We start from the raw sequence: 20,421 nt of genomic DNA, 5'->3' as shown, positions 1-20,421 counted from the left end.
TATCTCCGTTTCAACAATACAGAGAGATTAAAGTAATCCAACTAAACAAAGAAAACTGAAGAAAAGTATTTTCAAGATCTTCTGTAAATGTCATTCTACAAAAATGCCTATTCTAACTGAGGAAAAAGATAGGACACCCTCACATGTATTCCCTCTTAAATTGGCTCAGATCTCACACAGGTATATCACACCAGGTGCACATAATTAGTAGATCGTTACTCTGCATGTTGAATGAGGCTTGCCCTATTTAAACCTCAGACATTTAGTTTGGTGTGCTCCTGACTGTTGAAGTGAGAGTGAGCACCATGGTGAGAGCAAAAGAGCTGTCAGAAGACTTCAGAAAAAAGATTGTAGCAGCCTATGAGTCTGGGAAGGGATTTAAAAAGATCTCAAAAGATTTTGAAATCAGCCATTCCACTGTCCGGAAGATAGTCTACAAGTGGAGGGCTTTCAAAACAACTGCCAACATGCCCAGGACTGGTCGCCCCAGCAAGTTCACCCCAAGAGCAGACCGCAAGATGCTAAAAGAGGTCTCCAAAAACCCTAAAGTGTCATCTCGAGAACTACAGCAGGCTCTGGCTACTGTTGATGTAGAAGTACATGCCTCTACAATCAGAAAGAGACTGTACAAGTTTAACTTGCATGGGAGGTGTGCAAGGAGGAAACCTTTGCTTTCCACGAGAAACATCGAGGCCAGACTGACATTTGCCAGAGATAAAGTTGACAAAGACCAGGACTTCTGGAATAATGTTCTTTGGACAGATGAGTCCAAAATTGAATTATTTGGACACAACAGCAGAGGACATGTTTGGCGTAAACCAAACACAGCATTCCAAGAAAAGAACCTCATACCAACTGTGAAGCATGGAGGTGGAAGTGTCATGGTTTGGGGCTGCTTTGCTGCAGCAGGACCTGGTCAGCTCACCATCATAGAATCCACGATGAATTCTACTGTGTATCAGAAGGTGCTTGAAGAACATGTGAGACCATCAGTTAGAAAATTAAAGCTGAAGCGGAACTGGACCATGCAACATGACAATGACCCAAAACATACTAGTAAATCAACCAAAGATTGGCTGAAAAAGAAGAAATGGAGAGTCCTGGAATGGCCAAGTCAAAGTCCAGATTTGAATCCCATTGAGATGCTGTGGGGTGACTTGAAAAGGGCTGTACGTGCAAGAAACCCCTCAAACATCTCACAGCTGAAAAAGTTCTGCATTGAGGAGTGGGGTAAAATTTCCTCAGACCGATGTCGAAGACTGGTAGATGGCTACAAGAACCGTCTCACTGCAGTTATTTCAGCCAAAGGAGGTAACACTCGCTATTAGGGGCAAGGGTGTCCTATCTTTTTCCTCAGTTAGAATAGGCATTTTTGTAGAATGACATTTACAGAAGATCTTGAAAAGACTTTTCTTCAGTTTTCTTTGTTTAGTTGGATTACTTTAATCTCTCTGTATTGTTGAAACGGAGATGAAATAACCTTTTATTAAAAATGTTACAAAAAACCACATGCTTTCAAAGGGTGTCCTAATTTTTTCACATGACTGTATATATATATATACAGTACAGACCAAAAGTTTGGACACACCTTCTAATTCAAAGCGTTTTCTTTATTTTCATGACTATGAAAATTGTAGATTCACACTGAAGGCATCAAAACTATGAATTAACACATGTGGAATTATATACATAACAAAAAAGTGTGAAACAACTGAAAATATGTCATATTCTAGGTTCTTCAAAGTAGCCACCTTTTGCTTTGATTACTGCTTTGCACACTCTTGGCATTCTCTTGTTAATTCATAGTTTTGATGCCTTCAGTGTGAATCTACAATTTTCATAGTCATGAAAATAAAGAAAACTCTTTGAATGAGAAGGTGTGTCCAAACTTTTGGTCTGTACTGTATATATACAACTCATCCTGTAAAATATAGTCATTAAAAGAAAAATGGCTAGTGCAGCTATATATATATATATATATACATATATATATATATATACACACACACATACGCACAAAACTGCTTTCTATTCACTTTCATCTGAATTGTTAAAATCATGTTTTTACTGATCTATTATATGTAGCATTAAAATGATGCTAATTAGCAACATATAAGCATTTTATTGTCAATGTTGTAAACTGTGTACACTGGTACAGTGCCAAGTGATTGGCGCAAGGCAAACGTGGTGCCCATATTCAAAAAAGGATCAAGGTCCTTCACAGGTAAATATAGACCAGTTAGTTTAACTTCTGTTGTGGGAAAATGTTTGAAGGAATCTTAAGGGATTATATACAGGAGTATGTCACTGTAAATAATATTATAAGTGATAACCAACATGGGTTTACCAAGGACAGAAGTTGTCAGACTAACCTGATTTGTTTTTATGAGGAGGTGAGTAGTAGCATGGACAGAGGGGCGGCTGTAAAGTAAGGTCTATAGGCTTGGAAAGTATAGTTTGTAATTGGATTGAAAACTGGCTGAAGGGCCGTGTCCTTTATTCCTATTCAGAATGGTCCCGGGTTATAAGTGGTGTACCCCAAGGTTCAGTGCTAGGCCCTTTATTATTTAATTTATTTATTAATGATATTGAGGACGGGATTAATAGCACCATATGTATTTTTGTAGATGACACTAAGCTATGTAGTATTGTACAGTCTATGGAAGATGTCCACAAACTACAAGCTGACTTTAACACTCTGAGTGATTGGGCATCAACTTGGCAAAGGAGGTTCAATGTGGACAAATGTAAAGTTATGCATCTTGGTAGTAATAATCTCTTGGCACCAGTACATAGAAAGGATGCTCTGCAGCTGGAAAAAGTACAGAGGAGAGCAACTAAACTGATAAGGGGCATGGAGGGTCTTAGTTGTGAAGAAAGATTAAAAGAATTTAATTTATTTAGTCTTGAGAAGAGACGTCTAAGGGGGGACATGATTAACCTATACAAATATATAGATGGGCCATACAAAAAATATGGCGAAAAGCTGTTCCATGTAAAATGTGCTCAAAAGACAAGGGGGCACTGCCTCCGACTGAAGAAGAAAAAGTTGAGTCTCCGGAAGCATCAAAGCTTCCTTACTGTAAGAACTGCGAAGCTGTGGAATAGACTTCCTCATGACGTGGTCACAGCAGGAACAGTGGACAGTTTCAAAAAGGGTTTAGACGAATTCTTAAAAGTAAAAAACATAAATGCTTATGAAAACGTGTAAAAATCTGAGTCTGACTTCCTTCTGGGATTCGCGTCCCTACCTATCCCTTGGTTGAACTTGATAGACGTTTGTCTTTTTTCAACCTTATTAACTATATGTGTAGCTTTTGAGCATTATTAATCCTATACCATATGATCCATCCACTGGGCAACACATAGCATTCCCTCCAGTGACACTAATGTTATGCTTGCATTGGTTGCCAATTTCTGAGGCTAATATTTCAGTGGAAGCTTGGGACATGTCAAATTCAGTAAAAAAAAGTTTGACATCTGATCAAGTGTTAGTGGAACCCGTGACCTCTGCATTGAGATCACGGGTGCCATGATTAGCTGGAAATATCCGGCAAGTTCACATTTGAGCCCTGCTTTACACAATTTTGAATTTGGTGGCTGTCTCTATCAGTGCTTTTGATTTTGGGGGAGCAGTGCTGGCGTTGGGTGCCCAGGGCCCCCATCCCTAAATGGGACCCCCTGTTCAGCTGCTCCTGCTATTCAGCTGCCGGGACAGCCCAATTTGTTTTGGAATCAGATACGGATAAAAAATATGTTTATGTACATGACACCTAAAACTAAACATGCATTGTTTTTGTACAGCTTGAAGGTGGGTCCCTAAACTTAGTTCCTCTGGTGAGGCCCAGTGTAACCCAGTTCGACGCTGCATGTGAATGACTTCCTGCTATCCTCTGTCAAGCCAAGCTTAGTTCTGCATCTCATGTACTAAGCATATGTATAGCTTACATAAGAACATCAGAAAACATACACAAACGTAAAAAACTCACTGCAGTGTTATAATAAACCCACTGAAGACAAACCTGTGACCTTACCTAGTGGACTCAAGTCAAGGTGGAGATCAGAGAAAAATACCTTCACCGTGGTGAGTCTCCTGCTAGCTATATTCACAAGTATAAATCGCTCTCCAGAATGTTTTTTTTTAAATCTGTGTATGGTTCCTGAACCCCCCCACAGGTGAGCACCCAGGAGCTTAGAGCCAAGAACATACATGTATTTTGTCCCTACATGCATTGCAGTAGAACAGGCAAAACTTTAGGCATCTCAGATAAGAGTAGGAAACAATACAATTCACAGCAAAACAGACACAAAGCTGTTTTTTTTCTGTTCTTCTGATCCGTCCAAAAAAAACAACAGGATCCTGAAAAAAAAATAAACAGATCCTGTGGCCGTCATTTGTGGATGCAGAACCATTACCGTAACTTGAATGAGTCCGTGATCCGCAAGATTTAGTCCCCACTGCAATGAAATAAAACATCCCACGGAAGCACTCCGTAGTGCTTTAGGGGGTCTTCCGCTCCATACCTCTTGCAGATTGCAGACCTATTCAAGTGAATAGACCCTCAGCCGTAATATGGAGCACACAGTAACGGTGCCCATGTTTTGTGGACTCATTGTTTGCATGCTGCAGTACGGTCGTGAGCCCTATGTAATATGTCATATATCTGACTGGTGGGTTGAGCCTTGGGCGCATGGATGCAGAGAACAAAGCTACATGTCCCTGCTGTCTCCATATACAGAGCACTGGTAACAGTATTTAGTATGAGCACTATTCAGGTGTTTTCTAATTATTTAAAGGGGTTGAGCAAGTCTCCTGGGCGAACTTACTAAGGGAAGCACACTTACCTGCTTCCTGACACTGGCTCTGCTCGGGTCCCTGGATGTCATCATCCATTTTGATGTTGTGTGCTGCCAATCGCAGGCCACAGAGGTGACCTCTCCCCTTGCATCACGTGACTATTTGTCGTTATGCGTGGGGAGCAGGTCATCACTGAGGCACACGACTGGCTGCAGGCCGCGTCAAAACGGATGTTGACATCCAGGGAGCTGTTTCTCTTGCCCCCTGGAGCCCCCCAGCCGCGCACCTTGGTTATGTGAGAGGATGAGATCCGCGTGAACTCTACCAGATACATTCCTTGGCTTTAATATCTATATAAGATATTGTTTACTTTATCAGGCCTGACTTTATCTGGAGTAGTCTTTCTTGTAATAACAAGTGCTAAAAAATCTTTAGGCCTTCCCTTAGGCCTCATGCACACGACCGTTGTTCTGGTCCGCATCCGAGCCGCATTTTTTGCGGCTCGGGTGTGGACCCATTCACTTTAATGGGGCCGCAAAAGATGCGGACAGCACTCTGTGTGCTGTCCGCATCCGTTGCTCCGTTCCGTAGCCCTGCAAAAAAATATATAGCATGTCCTATTCTTTTCCATTTGGCAGACAAGAATAGGCATTTCTACAATGCAGGCCCGTTCCGTAAATTGCGGAAGGCACACGGGCGGCTTCCTCATGCACACGGAACGGTCGTGTGCATGAGGCCTTATTATTAGGTTTTATCATCACAGACATCCTTCGGGCCTGGGGTGCTCCAGTATTTATTATTTGTCTTGCATATGTATTATCGTTTCTTTAATACCTATTACCACACTGATACGGTTGGTCCCCTGATGAACCTTCGCTACTTTTAAGGGGAAACGCGTTGGGACATTGTATATGTATGATGTGTCAGATTAAGTAATAGGGCTGGTTTAGGACAGGCTAGCCGAGGTATGTGAACGGAGTACCCCTACCATCAAGGGGTATCTCCGGGCTGAGCAGTGATTGCTTAGGGTGAGTATAGGGATGGTTAGAGTATATATGTAATTACTGTCCCTGACTCTACACCAACCTCCTTTGTGTGCTAACAGTTCTTCTTACTACAGGTATCAAGGTCCTGTTTGGACCACCTGCGCGGTGTATTTTAAATATGTTGAGTAAAAGTTAACTTTTAGGAAGTTGCTCCCAGTGATTTATGTGTAAAATTGCAACTGTCTGTTTTGATACAATTTGTTAATTTCTGTGATTTGTTGTGACATCCAGGGACCCAAGCAGAGCAGTGAGAGCCAGGAGCCAGGTGAGTATGCTTCCCTTAGCAGGTCTGCCCAGGAGGGGGTTGCAACCATCCCCTTCCCCCAAACTTGTGCAACCCCATAAGTTCTTTGTCACAGTTCAGGCTATTGTTTAAAATAATTAAAACTATGTTTCACATCACTATATTTCTTTTAATGTATGGAAGTGAATAAATGTAACTATTGATACAAAACTTCAGAATTTGGGGCCCCACTTTTAATTTTGCCCAGGGCCACATCTTGTCTAAAACTAGCCCTGGGAGGGAGTTGCAGTCTTACCTTACTGTCTGGGTCTCCTTTCCCTCCTTGCCATATCGATCCAGTTAGGGCCTTTTTCACAGGCGGAGACAGAGGCACTGATAAGGAAGAAGTTCATTCCCCACCATTGCCCACTTGTTAGATGCATTTATGTGATCAGTGATATATGGGAATGAATGATCATTACTACAATCATTCGTCCTAGCACAGTTTTCATGCTTATTGGCAGCACATCCGCTTTACACAGGGCGATGTGCTGCTCATAAATGAAGCTTTTAGGTTCCGTATGAAAGATGTGATCGCTTGACAAATGAGCGTTTTCACATCGGTCAGCTGACTCAAGAGCATTAGTAGGAACATTCGTTCCCTCTCAGTTATAATTGATTTTATCTTCTTTGTGTAACTTGAAAAACAGAAAACACCTCTGGGACCCGCACCTACAACGAGAACGGAGCAGGGAAAGTAGCAAAAGGTGGCTACTTTGAAGAACCTAGAATATGACATATTTTCAGTTGTTTCACACTTTTTTGTTATGTATATAATTCCACATGTGTTAATTCATAGTTTTGATGCCTTCAGTGTGAATGTACAATTTTCATAGTCATGAAAATAAAGAAAACTCTTTGAAATAAGAAGGTGTGTCCAAACTTTTGGTCTATACTGTATGAACATGGTACCAACATGGGACTTGCGCCATTTTCTGATTCTACGACAAATTCTTTAGGTGCATTTACAGTAGGTACGCATTTTTGCAGGACACATGTAATATGTGCGACTATTTGTCCGTCGACTCTCGGGGTATGGCATATTTCTTGTCCACACATGTACATTTTTATGGCGCAATTGAGATTTTTGCCGCACTTTTTCAGATGTGTTCTACAATGTAATGACCTTGACCTTTTCCAAACAGTTTTTTGTCTAATAAACTTAAAGTTTTACTGTCATCTATATATATTTTTGGTAAGTGTGGAGGGACAGCGATTAAACTGGCACTCCGATCGGAACTCTCGGCTGCCACCAATGATCGGGGGGGGGGGGGGAGGAAAGAGGGGGGAGGCCGCACACTGTGCCACCAATGAAACTAATACAATAGAGGGAGGGAGGGGGGGCCGCATTGGCCACCGATGAAATTAAAACTGGGGAGGGAGGGGGGTCTGCCCTGGGGTTAATTGTGCTGATCACAGCCCCCTGTAAGAGATCGGGTGCTGCCAGGCAGCAGGGGGCAGTCATGTACACAGTTCGTAGTATATTCTAACTTGAAGCGCCCCATCACTATGGGAATGCCTCTGTGTTAGAATATACTGTCGGATCTGAGTTTTCACGAAGTGAAAACTCAGCTCTGAAAAAGCTTTTATGCAGACGGATCTTCGGATCCGTCTGTATGAAAGTAACCTACGGCCACGGACGCGGATGCCAATCTTGTGTGCATCCGTGTTCTTTCACGGACCCATTGACTTGAATGGGTCCGTGAACTGTTGTCCGTAAAAAAAATAGGACAGGTCATATTTTTTTGACGGACAGGAAACACGGATCACGGCCGCTGATGAACAACGGTGCATTTTCCGAGTTTTCAACGGACCCATTGAAAGTCGATGGGTCCGCAGAAAATCACGGAAAACGGCCACAGAAGCACACAACGGTCGTGTGCATGAGGCCTAAGGGACATCCTTCTTCCTATGTTAGGGAGACGGGCTGGACACTCGCGGGCGTCTGCCCTCACTGCTCCCTCATATACAGTGGGGCAATACAGGTATTAGATTAAATTAAATTAATATATAAAGAAATATATTTTCTTCCTTCTCAGTGACCAGCGTGGCGGCGCTGTTCTTCTGTACTCCCGGCGCGCTGTGTGAATAACCAGGACATATTGCATATGTTACAGACAAAAAGCTCACAGGAAATTCAGGATAAAATATTTTATATGGCTAATGGATGCGCCAAAAACACCCTGGACCACACAGACCCTTGGCAGTATGTGCCACATTATTACATTTAAGTGCAATAGTACTATCGCTGCAGACAAAATACGGCTCATTAAATAACAGCTGTGCTAAATCAAACCCTACGTGCGCATGATAGGGAAAAAAGGGCAGAAAATGACGGAGAAAAGGGCGAGCTTAGTAAATGTCCTCATTCACTATTGTATAGGCTATTTACCTGCCACAGACATACTCGCTATTTGCTGTTATGTGCCACATGCATGCTACCTATATGCTATTTACCTGCCATATTTGTTCTTACTCTATGCACATACATACTCATTACTGCCACATGCATACTTACTATAGGTTATCTGCCACATGCATACTTACCATATGTTATCTGCCACATACATGCTCACTATATGCTGTTACCTGCCACATGCATACCCGTATTTTTCGCCCTATAAGACGCACCGGCCCATAAGACGCACCTAGGATTTTGGGGAGGAAAATAAGAAAAAAAAATTTTTAACCAAAAGGTGTGCTGTGTGTTTGGTGGGTTTGGAACGAATGGTGGTCTCTGGATGGCACTATTACTGGGGATCTGTGGATGACTGACACTTATGTGGGGGATCTGTGGATGACTGACACTGTTATGTGGGGGATCTGTGGATGACGGACACTGTTATGGGGGGATCTGTGGATGACGGACACTGTTATGGGGGGCATCTGTGGCTTGCACTATTACAGGGGGATCTGTGGATGGCATTGTTACAGGGGGGGGGGGGGAATCTGTGGATGGCACAGTTATGGTCTGGGGGGGGGTCTGTGGATGGCACAGTTATGGGCTGGGGGGGGGGGTCTGTGGATGGCACAGTTATGGGCTGGGGGGGTCTGTGGATGGCACTGTTATGGGCTGGGGGGGATCTGTGGGTGGCACTGTTATATATGTGCCATCCACAGACCCCCCCCCCCCCAGCCCATAACAGTGCCATCCACAGACCCCCCCAGCCCATAACTGTGCCATCCACAGACCCCCCCCCAGCCCATAACTGTGCCATCCACAGATCGCCCCCGCCGCCAGTATACTAAAATAAGATGTTATATTCAATTTATACTTATTAAACATGCCCCCTCAGTCCTATTTCTACCTTACATCCGAATCGCTGCTGTAGAATGCAGGCAGGCAGGACGGGCGGCCGGCGCGTCTCTTACTGACGTCACCTGCCTGCGCCGCCTGCTTCATTCATAAAGTAGGCGGCGCAGGCACGTGACAAGAGTTACGCTGCCGCCTGCCCGCCCGCCCGGCCTGAATTCTACTGCCGCGATTAGGATGTAAGTTAGTAATAGGACTAAGGGGGCAAGTTTAATAACTATTATTTGAAAATTACATCTTATATTAGTATACTGGAGCGGCGGGGCGGTGCTATACTACACTGACTGCACCGCCCCGCCGCTATTGCCAGCCCCCAGACCCTCCTCCCAGTCCCTCCCCGAGTCCCCGCTCACTGATACATCGCTGCCAGCGATGTAAAACTGCACGCATTCGCCCCATAAGACGCAGGGGCATTTCTCCCCCATTTTGGGGGAAGAAAAAGTGCGTCTTATGGGGCGAAAAATACGGTACTTACCATATGTTATCTGCCACATGCATGCTCACTATATGTTGTCACCTGCCACATGCATGCTCACTATATGTTGTTACCTGCCACGTGCATGCTCACTATATGTTGTTACCTGCCACATGCATGCTCACTATATGTTGTTACCTGCCACATGCATGCTCACTATATGTTGTTACCTGCCACGTGCATGCTCACTATATGTTGTTACCTGCCACGTGCATGCTCACTATATGTTGTTACCTGCCACGTGCATGCTCACTATATGTTGTTACCTGCCACGTGCATGCTCACTATATGTTGTTACCTGCCACGTGCATGCTCACTATATGTTTTTACCTGTCACATGCATGCTCACTATATGTTTTTACCTGTCACATGCATGCTCACTATATGCTGTTACCTGCCACATACATGCTCACTATATGCTGTTACCTGCCACATGCATGCTCGCTATATGTTGTTACCTGCCACATGCATGCTCGCTATATGTTGTTACCTGCCACATGCATGCTCCCCATATGTTGTTACCTGCCACATGCATGCTCACTATATGCTGTTACCTGCCACATGCATGCTCACTATACGCTGTTACCTGCCACATGCATGCTTGCTATATGTTGTTACCTGCCACATGCATGCTCGCTATATGTTGTTACCTGCCACATGCATGCTCACCATATGTCGTTACCTGCCACATGCATGCTTGCTATATGTTGTTACCTGCCACATGCATGCTCACCATATGTCGTTACCTGCCACATGCATGCTCGCTATATGTTGTTACCTGCCACATGCATGCTCGCTATATGTTGTTACCTGCCACATGCATGCTTGCTATATGTTGTTACCTGCCACATGCATGCTCGCTATATGTTGTTACCTGCCACATGCATGCTTGCTATATGTTGTTACCTGCCACATGCATGCTTGCTATATGTTGTTACCTGCCACATGCATGCTTGCTATATGTTGTTACCTGCCACATGCATGCTTGCTATATGTTGTTACCTGCCACATGCATGCTCACCATATGTTGTTACCAGCCACATGCATGCTCACCATATGTTGTTACCAGCCACATGCATGCTTGCTATATGTTGTTACCTGCCACATGCATGCTCACTATATGCTGTTACCTGTCACATGCATGCTCACTATACGCTGTTACCTGCCACATGCATGGTTGCTATATGTTGTTACCTGCCACATGCATGCTTGCTATATGTTGTTACCTGCCACATGCATGCTCACCATATGTTGTTACCAGCCACATGCATGCTCACCATATGTTGTTACCAGCCACATGCATGCTTGCTATATGTTGTTACCTGCCACATGCATGCTCACTATATGCTGTTACCTGTCACATGCATGCTCACTATACGCTGTTACCTGCCACATGCATGCTTGCTATATGTTGTTACCTGCCACATGCATGCTTGCTATATGTTGTTACCTGCCACATGCATGCTCACCATATGTTGTTACCAGCCACATGCATGCTCACCATATGTTGTTACCAGCCACATGCATGCTTGCTATAGGTTGTTACCTGCCACATGCATGCTCACTATATGCTGTTACCTGTCACATGCATGCTCACTATACGCTGTTACCTGCCACATGCATGCTTGCTATATGTTGTTACCTGCCACATGCATGCTTGCTATATGTTGTTACCTGCCACATGCATGCTCACCATATGTTGTTACCAGCCACATGCATGCTCACCATATGTTGTTACCAGCCACATGCATGCTTGCTATATGTTGTTACCTGCCACATGCATGCTCACTATATGCTGTTACCTGTCACATGCATGCTCACTATACGCTGTTACCTGCCACATGCATGCTTGCTATATGTTGTTACCTGCCACATGCATGCTCGCCATATGTTGTTACCTGCCACATGCATGCTCACCATATGTCGTTACCTGCCACATGCATGCTTGCTATATGTTGTTACCTGCCACATGCATGCTCACCATATGTCGTTACCTGCCACATGCATTCTCGCTATATGTTGTTACCTGCCACATGCATGCTCGCTATATGTTGTTACCTGCCACATGCATGCTTGCTATATGTTGTTACCTGCCACATGCATGCTCGCTATATGTTGTTACCTGCCACATGCATGCTCGCTATATGTTGTTACCTGCCACATGCATGCTCGCTATATGTTGTTACCTGCCACATGCATGCTCGCTATATGTTGTTACCTGCCATATGCATGATCGCTATATGTTGTTACCTGCCACATGCATGCTCGCTATATGTTGTTACCTGCCACATGCATGCTTGCTATATGTTGTTACCTGCCACATGAATGCTCGCTATATGTTGTTACCTGCCATATGCATGATCGCTATATGTTGTTACCTGCCACATGCATGCTCACTATATGTTGTTACCTGCCACATGCATGCTTGCTATATGTTGTTACCTGCCACATGAATGCTCACCATATGTTGTTACCAGCCACATGCATGCCTGCTATATGTTTGACAGTTAATTACCACTGGTATTCACCAGTAAAGATTCCTTACCATGGCTGCGATTTGAATGTTTCCAATCAAAGTCATCTTCAGTCTCCTGTTTCCAATCACAGGCTCCACGATCAAAGCTGCAGTCTATGGACAGCTCTAAACATATGGAAAAATTCAAAAGGATAATCACATTTAGTATAATGTATCCAATTATGGAGACTAAATGCTACATTTCTGTAAAGTTTCTAAAAAAGCTATAACTAATATGGCAATTTAATACATTCAGCCTATAGAGCACATTATGATATACAAATGACCATTGGTATAATTATCATCTTGAAACCACACTGGTTTAGTACATAGTGAGTCACGTTTGCCTTCATTTTAGGAAGTTTCATGCTGAACATGAGTAAGAGTGCCAGTTTACGATGCGGATTGCGCTAATTGCCGGGTGGCAGCTGTACTTGCTATTCTATTAAAATCACCACCACTTTATAGATAGGTGCACACAGCCTTAGGCCGAATGCACACGGCCGTTGTTCACGGCCGTGAGCGGTCCGTGGAACCGCGGCCTGGATTCCTGCTGAGTGCAGGAGCGCACGGCGTCATGGGTTGCTATGACGCCGTGCGCTCCCTGCTGCCGGCACAGTACAGTAATACACTGGTACGATCTATACCAGTGTATTACTGTACTGTGCCGGCAGCAGGGGGCGCACGGCGTCATAGCAACCAGTGACGCCGTGCGCTCCTGCTCTCAGGAGGGATCCAGGCCGCGGTTCCACGGCCCGCACACGGCCGTGAACAACGGCCGTGTGCATGGGGCCTTAGGTTTGCAATGTGAGAATAATTAAAGGGATCATCCACCTTTGTTACCACTTTGCAGGGAATGTCCCCCCTGTAATACTATATTTTGTTACTCTAAATAGGTTCTAAATCGTTTGCTGATTCATTTCTTAACATTCTGTGGGTCACATTTACTAAAGTGTCGCCTTCTGTTTTTATGAGTAAAAAGCCTGTTTCTGACTGTATTCTTTTGTAAGTCTTATTTAACAACAGTTTTTGCACCTGTTTTGGAGGCATTTGCGCTGTTGCGCCTATTTTGAGATTTAAGACAAATTCAGAAGTTTTCTTTTTCACCTAATTTTCGTCCTAATTATGTAGGTGCGCCTTATTTTGCTCCAGATTTTGCCGTAAAAACAGTCTAAGGCTAGCTTCACATCTGCGTATTTCATTACGGCAGGCTGTTCCGTCAGCGAAGAGCCTGCCAGAATGAACCGTATCTGGCGCTACCAAATGCGAACAGAATGTCTGCTGGACCCATTGAAGTATAATGGGGTTCAGCAGACATTCCGTTCCCATCCGCCTGACAAGCGGAGAACCTGCCGGACACAAAACGCTGAATGCTAAACAGGCTACCGGAACACTGCTAACGCAGATGTGAAGGTAGTCTCATTTCCATACCACCCCAGGGCTGGCGTACTTTTCTGTCTGTGTTTGGAACAGTGAGTTGTGCCACAATTTGGCTACTTTCATGGAGACTTGCGCAAAAATTCAGCTCACTTGCACCACATTTTCACGCGCATACCATTTAAACCAGTTTAGTGAATTTGAATCTGTCCTACAAGGAAATGACCACTGAAACCAAAAAAGAAAATCCAGATTTATTAAGGGATGATAAATGAGGCATAAATTCAAGACAGACTTTGCCAATAAGCCTTTTTTTTTTCATTACCCCCCAAAAAGGCGAGCTTAGTAAATGTGCCCCTGTATCTTTATTGGGGCTTACTATGTATCACTTACTATAGATTTGTTGCAAGCATCTTTACGTCTGTCAAACAGGACTATCATCTGAATGGGGTTGTTTTAGCAGCAAAGACACAGATTTTTACATGGGAGAATTGAGCTTAAGGCCTCATGCACACGACCGTTGTTTGGGTCCACATCCGAGCCGCCGTATTGGACCCATTCACTTCAATGGGGCCGCAAAAGATGCGGACAGCACTCCGTGTGGTGTCCGCATCCGTGGCTCCGTTCCGCGCCCCCGCTAAAAAAATATAACATGTCCTATTCTTTGCGGACAAGAATAGGCATTTTTATATTGCCGGTGCCCGTTCCGCAAATTGCGGAAGGCAACACGGGCGGCTTCCGTCTTTTGCGGATCCGCGGTTTGCAGACCGCAAAAAACGGCTTGGCCGTGTGCATAAGGCCTAATGGATAGAGCTCCATTTTTCTGAGCTTCAAATAGCTCACACAGAGCAGCCACTAAGGAGGGGGCATAGATGCTAATTGTATACTGTTGTACATTGGATTTTCAGGGAGTTTAATATTGATGACCTCTCCTCAAGATAGATCACTAATATCTGATAAGTGGGGTTCCACCATCTGACACCCACGTCGATCAGCTGTTTGAAGGGGTCACAGTGCGCTGGTGAGCTCTGCGGCCTCCTCACAGCTTTCCAATCACAGCGCCGTACATCGCACATGGTTCTGAAGTCACTGGCCTAGGAAGAAGGCGCAGTGCCTCTCAGGGCCCCACGCCCTATTGAAAGTTGATCGTCAGGGTTGCTCAGAATTGGACTGCTGCTGATCAGCTTTTGATGAACTATTCTGAGGATAGGCTAACAATATTAAATGCTCGGAAAACCGATTTAAATGATAATAAGCTACGGAGTTGTCTTTCAAACAGAAATTATGTTACATTACCTTCTGATTTTAGTGACGTGGCCTTCTGATTCAGAACATTTGATCTAAAAGCAGGCTCCTCTCTTTTAACCTGTAAGGCTAAAAGAAAAAAAGGTTAAACATATCCATAAAATGCCTACCATCGTTTTCCCAAACCAAGCCACCTGAACGGAAAGACTTAGCATCGGGCAATCCTGAGCAGGATTGAAGGAGTCACTGCGATTAGAGTAAGGCCTCATGCACAAGACCGTGGTGTGTTTTGCGGTCCGCAAATCGCGGATCCGCAAAACACGGATGGCGTCCGTGCACGTTCCGCACGGACAGCCTTTAATATAAATGCCTATTCTTGTCCGCAAAGCGCGGGCAAGAATAGGACATGTCATATTTTTTTTTGCGGGGCCATGGAACAGAGCAACGGATGCGGACAGCACACGGAGTGCTGTCCGCATCTTTTGCGGCCCCATTGAAGTGAATGGGTCCGCAACCGAGCCGCCAAAACGGCGGCTCTGATGCGGACCAAAACAACGGCCGTGTGCATGAATGCTGAGTTCACACTTCAGTTATTTGGTCAGTTATTTCCATCAGTTATTGTGAACCAAAACCAGTAGTGAAGCCTACTCAGAGATCAGGTGTAATGATTTGATTTGTACCTATTCTGTGGTTTTGACTCGCACCTGGTTTTGGCTCATAACTGATCGAAAAAACTGACCGAATAACTGATGTGAACTCAACCTAAGGGCTCATGCACATGAATGTATTTTCTTTCTGCGTCCGTTCGGATTTTTTTGCGGACCGTATGCGGAACCAATCATCTCAAATGGTCCGCAATAAAAACGGAAGTTACTCCATCTGCATTCCATTTCTGTATGTCCGTATGTCCTATTATTGTCTACATTACGGACAAGGATAGGACAGTTCTATTCGCCAGCTGTTCCGTTTTGCAAAATCCAGAATGCACAAGGACATCATGTGGCACACAAAGTTATCATTTATGATAACTTTATTCTTGAGCAAATACAGCAACATTTTAGGTTTAAGTGAAGTATGTTATAATCAGTAATGTACACGTATAACCAGGGGCGTTGCTAGGGTCTGAAAACATCCGGGGCACAAGCCCACTGTGTTGAAATTGCACATTAAAGGCAGTCATTATATAATACATTCGGTAACTTTCCAATATCTGCTATGTTTCATTTCCTCACCACTGCAGAAATCTTTGCTTGTGCCCTTTAATATTGATGGGAGTGGACCCTGGGCGACCCCACAGATCATTCCCCCGTCCTGCGGCGCGTGATCCCGTGAGACCCGTGACCTCCCACGGCGGGTCTCACAGGATCACGCGCCACACCACAGGATTGTGCACCGAAGTGACTGAACTCATGCCCGCGCAGCCCGCAATTAGCGGATCAGCAGAACAAGTACAAGGGGGGTAGGGGGATGATCTGTGGTGGGTTGCCCAGGTCCAATTAATATAAAAGGGCCCTGGAATAGCCAAATGAATAAAATGCTACCAGGCCAGCATAACATTCGGGGCACTGGACAAAACATCCGGGGCTCAAGCCCCGAATGTTTTGACCTTACAACGCCCCTGCGTATAACTATGTTCTTCTTAAGGTGAAATTTTTGCTGCCCTATCTGGGAGCAGGGTATGATAAAAGGAGAGGAGCTGAGTTCTGTGATATATCTCATATCACATATGATTTTGGAGAGTCCCGACTACCTCACCCACACAGGATGCCTTCAGCTAATCAGCTGTTTGAAGAGGGCAGAGTGCTGCCATCTTTTCGTAGTCCAGTGACGCCATGTTCATCATTCACATGGTCTAGTCGCACCTAATTCCATTCAAATGAATGGGGCTGAGCTGGGGTACAAGGCACAACCGCTAACCAATGGTAAGCTTCGAGGAGGCTGTGGCACTCACTGGAGCACTGTGGTTTCTTCAAACAGCTGATCGACAGGGGTCCTAGGAGTCGGACCCCCACCAATGACATAATGATGGCTTATCCTGAAGGTAGGTCATCAGTATAACAACACTTGGAAAACCCCTTTAAATGTCAAAAATAATGTATTGATTATTTACATGATAGATTCTTGCTTTCAACCGAATTCTCTCCAATACATTAATAAGGTATCATTCCTACAAACAAGCTTCTGATTTATTGGAACTGTAAACCCTCTTATGAAATGATTAAAGGAATATTTAACCTATAGATAAATGATAAACAGGAGATAATCTTGTCCCCAAGATGAAACATTTTCTGCAGGATCCTGATACAAAGAGTCTTGTACAAATGATGCAGAGAACGCAGAGAATTATCTCTTGGTGATCTGTTTCATCTTTGGTGGCTAGGGCTTAGCAAAGAGGGTGGGGCTTGACAATAATTTTTCCCTACAGAGCAGAAGGGGAAGTTTCTGATGCAGCCAGTTGTCTTACAGCTAAACACAGTGAGGGAGAGGGGAACATGCTGAGTTCCATGGGATGCAATTACAAGATTTGAAAGGGGAAAATATTGGGATATATATTTTAATTATTTTTTGTGTATTCCTGTGTTATCAGAGTCTTAAAAATAGGCAAATGTTGTTGGTCTTGGGTGGTTTGGGACAAATCTCTTTAATCTAGTGCTTTCAGCCACACAAGCAACTTGGCCAGGTCACGCCACTTCCGCCTCCACGTGGTCACGCCCTTGGTCCTGCGAAAATGTCCACCTCTGCCTCCTCATCCTCAATCTGGTTGTCAAGCAGTTCCTGAAGTCTTCCACCCATCTGCAATATATCTTAAAAATGGGCAGGAAACTTTGCATGCACTCCAGCCACTCGTACACCGCAAAACACAACCTCCTTAAGCTGCAGCGGCAGAGCGACATCCCCCAACATAGGCTGATATGTGACGTTTCCACCTGTTGGAATTCCACCCTCCATATGTTGGATCGACTATACGAACAGAGAAAAGCCATCAACGATTTCTTGATGATTCAAGTGGATAGGAGTACTCCACTGTGTAACTTCGATGTCAGCCAGTGGCAGTTCATGTGTGACACCTGCCGTTTGCTCAGGCCTTTTGAGGAGGCCAAGTCTTTTTATTTGTCAGTCGCCAGGACTGCGGAATGAACAACGTCATTCCACTGCTTCATGTCCTGGAACAGATGCTGGTAACAATGGCTGGTCAGGGGACAGGAGACATGGCGCCTCAATCTCACGGCCACATCAGCCCTGTGGGAGATGAACTGGAGAAGGAGGATATTGGAGCACAGGCAATGTGTAGCCAAATGGGTGGTTTTTCTACTCAGCTGACAGAAGAGGAGGAGCAGGAGCAGCCAGAGGAGCTACAGGGTGATGAGGAATACAAGACAGAGGACCCGGACACACCGTAGCAGTATGCAGTGGAGATGGAGGCAGGGAGTCCCCCCGAGTCATTCGAACAAATGGCAAGATGCATGCTCACTTGCTTGCGTAGTGACAGCCGAATTGTCACCATTCGGCAGAGGGATGACTTCTGGCTCTCTATATTGTTGGACCCTCGCTACTGGTCCAGAATGGGTTCCTTTTTTACACCCACCGAGAGGGAGGACAAACTGAACTACTACAGAGACATCCTATGTAGTCAGTTGGCCGCTGCCTATCTGCGCCATCGTTCATCCTCTCGCAGGTCTGACCAGGGGGGCCGTCTGCATGTTCCACTGCCATGGCTGCTGTGGAGGGGTGTGGTGGCAGGAGCAGTACTAGCTCCATCAGCAGGAGCAGGAACCGAACCAGCAGGAGGTGGCATACTTGGACAGCACCCTGCCACCCAACATTGAAGATCCGCTGGACTACTGGGTAGCCAAACTGGATTTGTGGCCGCAACTAGAAGAGTTTGTCCTGGAAAAGCTGTCCTCTCTGGCCAGTAGTGTGGCATCAGAGTGGGTTTTGAGTGTGGCGGGGCCATAGTTACCCCAAGAAGAACTCGCCTATCCAGCCAAAATGTGGAGAGACTGACCTTTGTCAAGATCAATCAGCCAGGATTTCCAATCACCAATTCCTGATGCATCGGACTAGATTATCCATGGTGCCACACCAACACTTTGAGAAAAGAGACCGGTTTCTTCTGGCTACCTGACTCAGCTAATACTCTGATGCTGCAACCCGCGTGATGCCATACATCTGATGCCAAGTGCTCCTTATTTCACCCACCTTCGTCAGCGCGTACTGGTATTGCCACCCACTGCCCCACTTTGTTACCTTACCGGTTCACTTTGCCATCTCCAAACTATGTCACCTTGTCACTCCATGGTCTCCTGATGCTGCTGCTGCTACTGCCATCTTCACACTATGTCACCTTGCTACTCTGTGGTCTCCTCATGCTGTTGCCAATTCCACACTATGTTACCTTGCCACTCTGTGGTATCCTCCTGATGCTGCTGCTACTGCCATCTCCAAACTATGTCACCTTGCCACTATGTGGTATCCTGCTGCTGCCATATTCACATTATGTCATTTTGCCACTCCGTGGTCTCATGCTGCTGCCAACTCCACACTATGTTATTTTGCCACTATGTGGTATCCTGCTGCTGCCATCTCCACATTATGTCACCTTGCCACTCTGTAGTATCCTCATGCTGCTGCCAACTCCACACTATGTCACCTTGCCACTATGTGGTCTTCTTGTGCTGCTGCCATCTCCACACTATGTCACCTTGCCACTCTGTGGCCTCCTCATGCTGCTTCCACCTCACTACTATGTGATAGGTCCACTCTGTGGACTTCTCATGCTGTTCCCACCCTTCCCACTTCATGACTGGACCACTATTTTACCTTTCAGCCTGGCTGACATCATGATTTATTTGACCTTTCTTCTGATCTGACAGAAGGAAGGAAAAAGGACACGCACAATGGATCCTGTCTGTGTAGCAGCTTTAAGTCCTGTATGGTCCCATCAGAATTGGCTTATGATTTGGTATCCAAAAGCAGGAGTGGGTACAAAACACAGAAGACCTGCAAATATTCCATTCACGTGTCATCTATCCACTCCTGTTTTTATTTTTTGGGCATTAGCAATACTGATGGATTATTGAGGAAATGCTGACCGAGTGAAGGCGTATGCTCCACAGACAGGATCAGTTTTTTGTGGGTTATTGTTCTGACAGGTCAGAGGAAGGGCAAAAAAAGAATCTGTGACGTAAACACAAACTTACTGCTGACACCCTCTTCACTCTGTCCGGGGGCTCTACTTGTATACGCGTTTAACCCCTTAGCGACCACCCATGCGTGTTTTTACTGACGTAAACAAAGGGGGTTTTAGCTAAACGGCTGGCTTTAATCAATCATTACATGTACTTAAAATTGTGCATTAAAAACTATAC

At 45.0% G+C, this 20,421-nt stretch overlaps 1 protein-coding gene across 1 annotated transcript in view; it reads right to left on the bottom strand.

Annotated features, from left to right (window-relative positions):
* Positions 1–20,421, bottom strand: part of EGFL6 (EGF like domain multiple 6) — a 106,308-nt gene that overhangs the window by 10,687 nt on the left and 75,200 nt on the right. The window contains exons 9-10 of the mRNA XM_044285352.1: positions 15,104–15,181; positions 12,461–12,556 (exon numbers count right to left, since the gene is read on the bottom strand). Coding sequence (XP_044141287.1) covers positions 12,461–12,556; positions 15,104–15,181 — 174 coding nt within the window. The remainder of the gene's footprint in view (positions 1–12,460; positions 12,557–15,103; positions 15,182–20,421) is intronic.

Source organism: Bufo gargarizans, chromosome 3 (assembly GCF_014858855.1).
Source record: "Bufo gargarizans isolate SCDJY-AF-19 chromosome 3, ASM1485885v1, whole genome shotgun sequence".
NCBI classification, from domain to species: Eukaryota; Metazoa; Chordata; class Amphibia; order Anura; family Bufonidae; genus Bufo; species Bufo gargarizans.
This window is presented reverse-complemented; position numbering and strand designations above follow the sequence as displayed.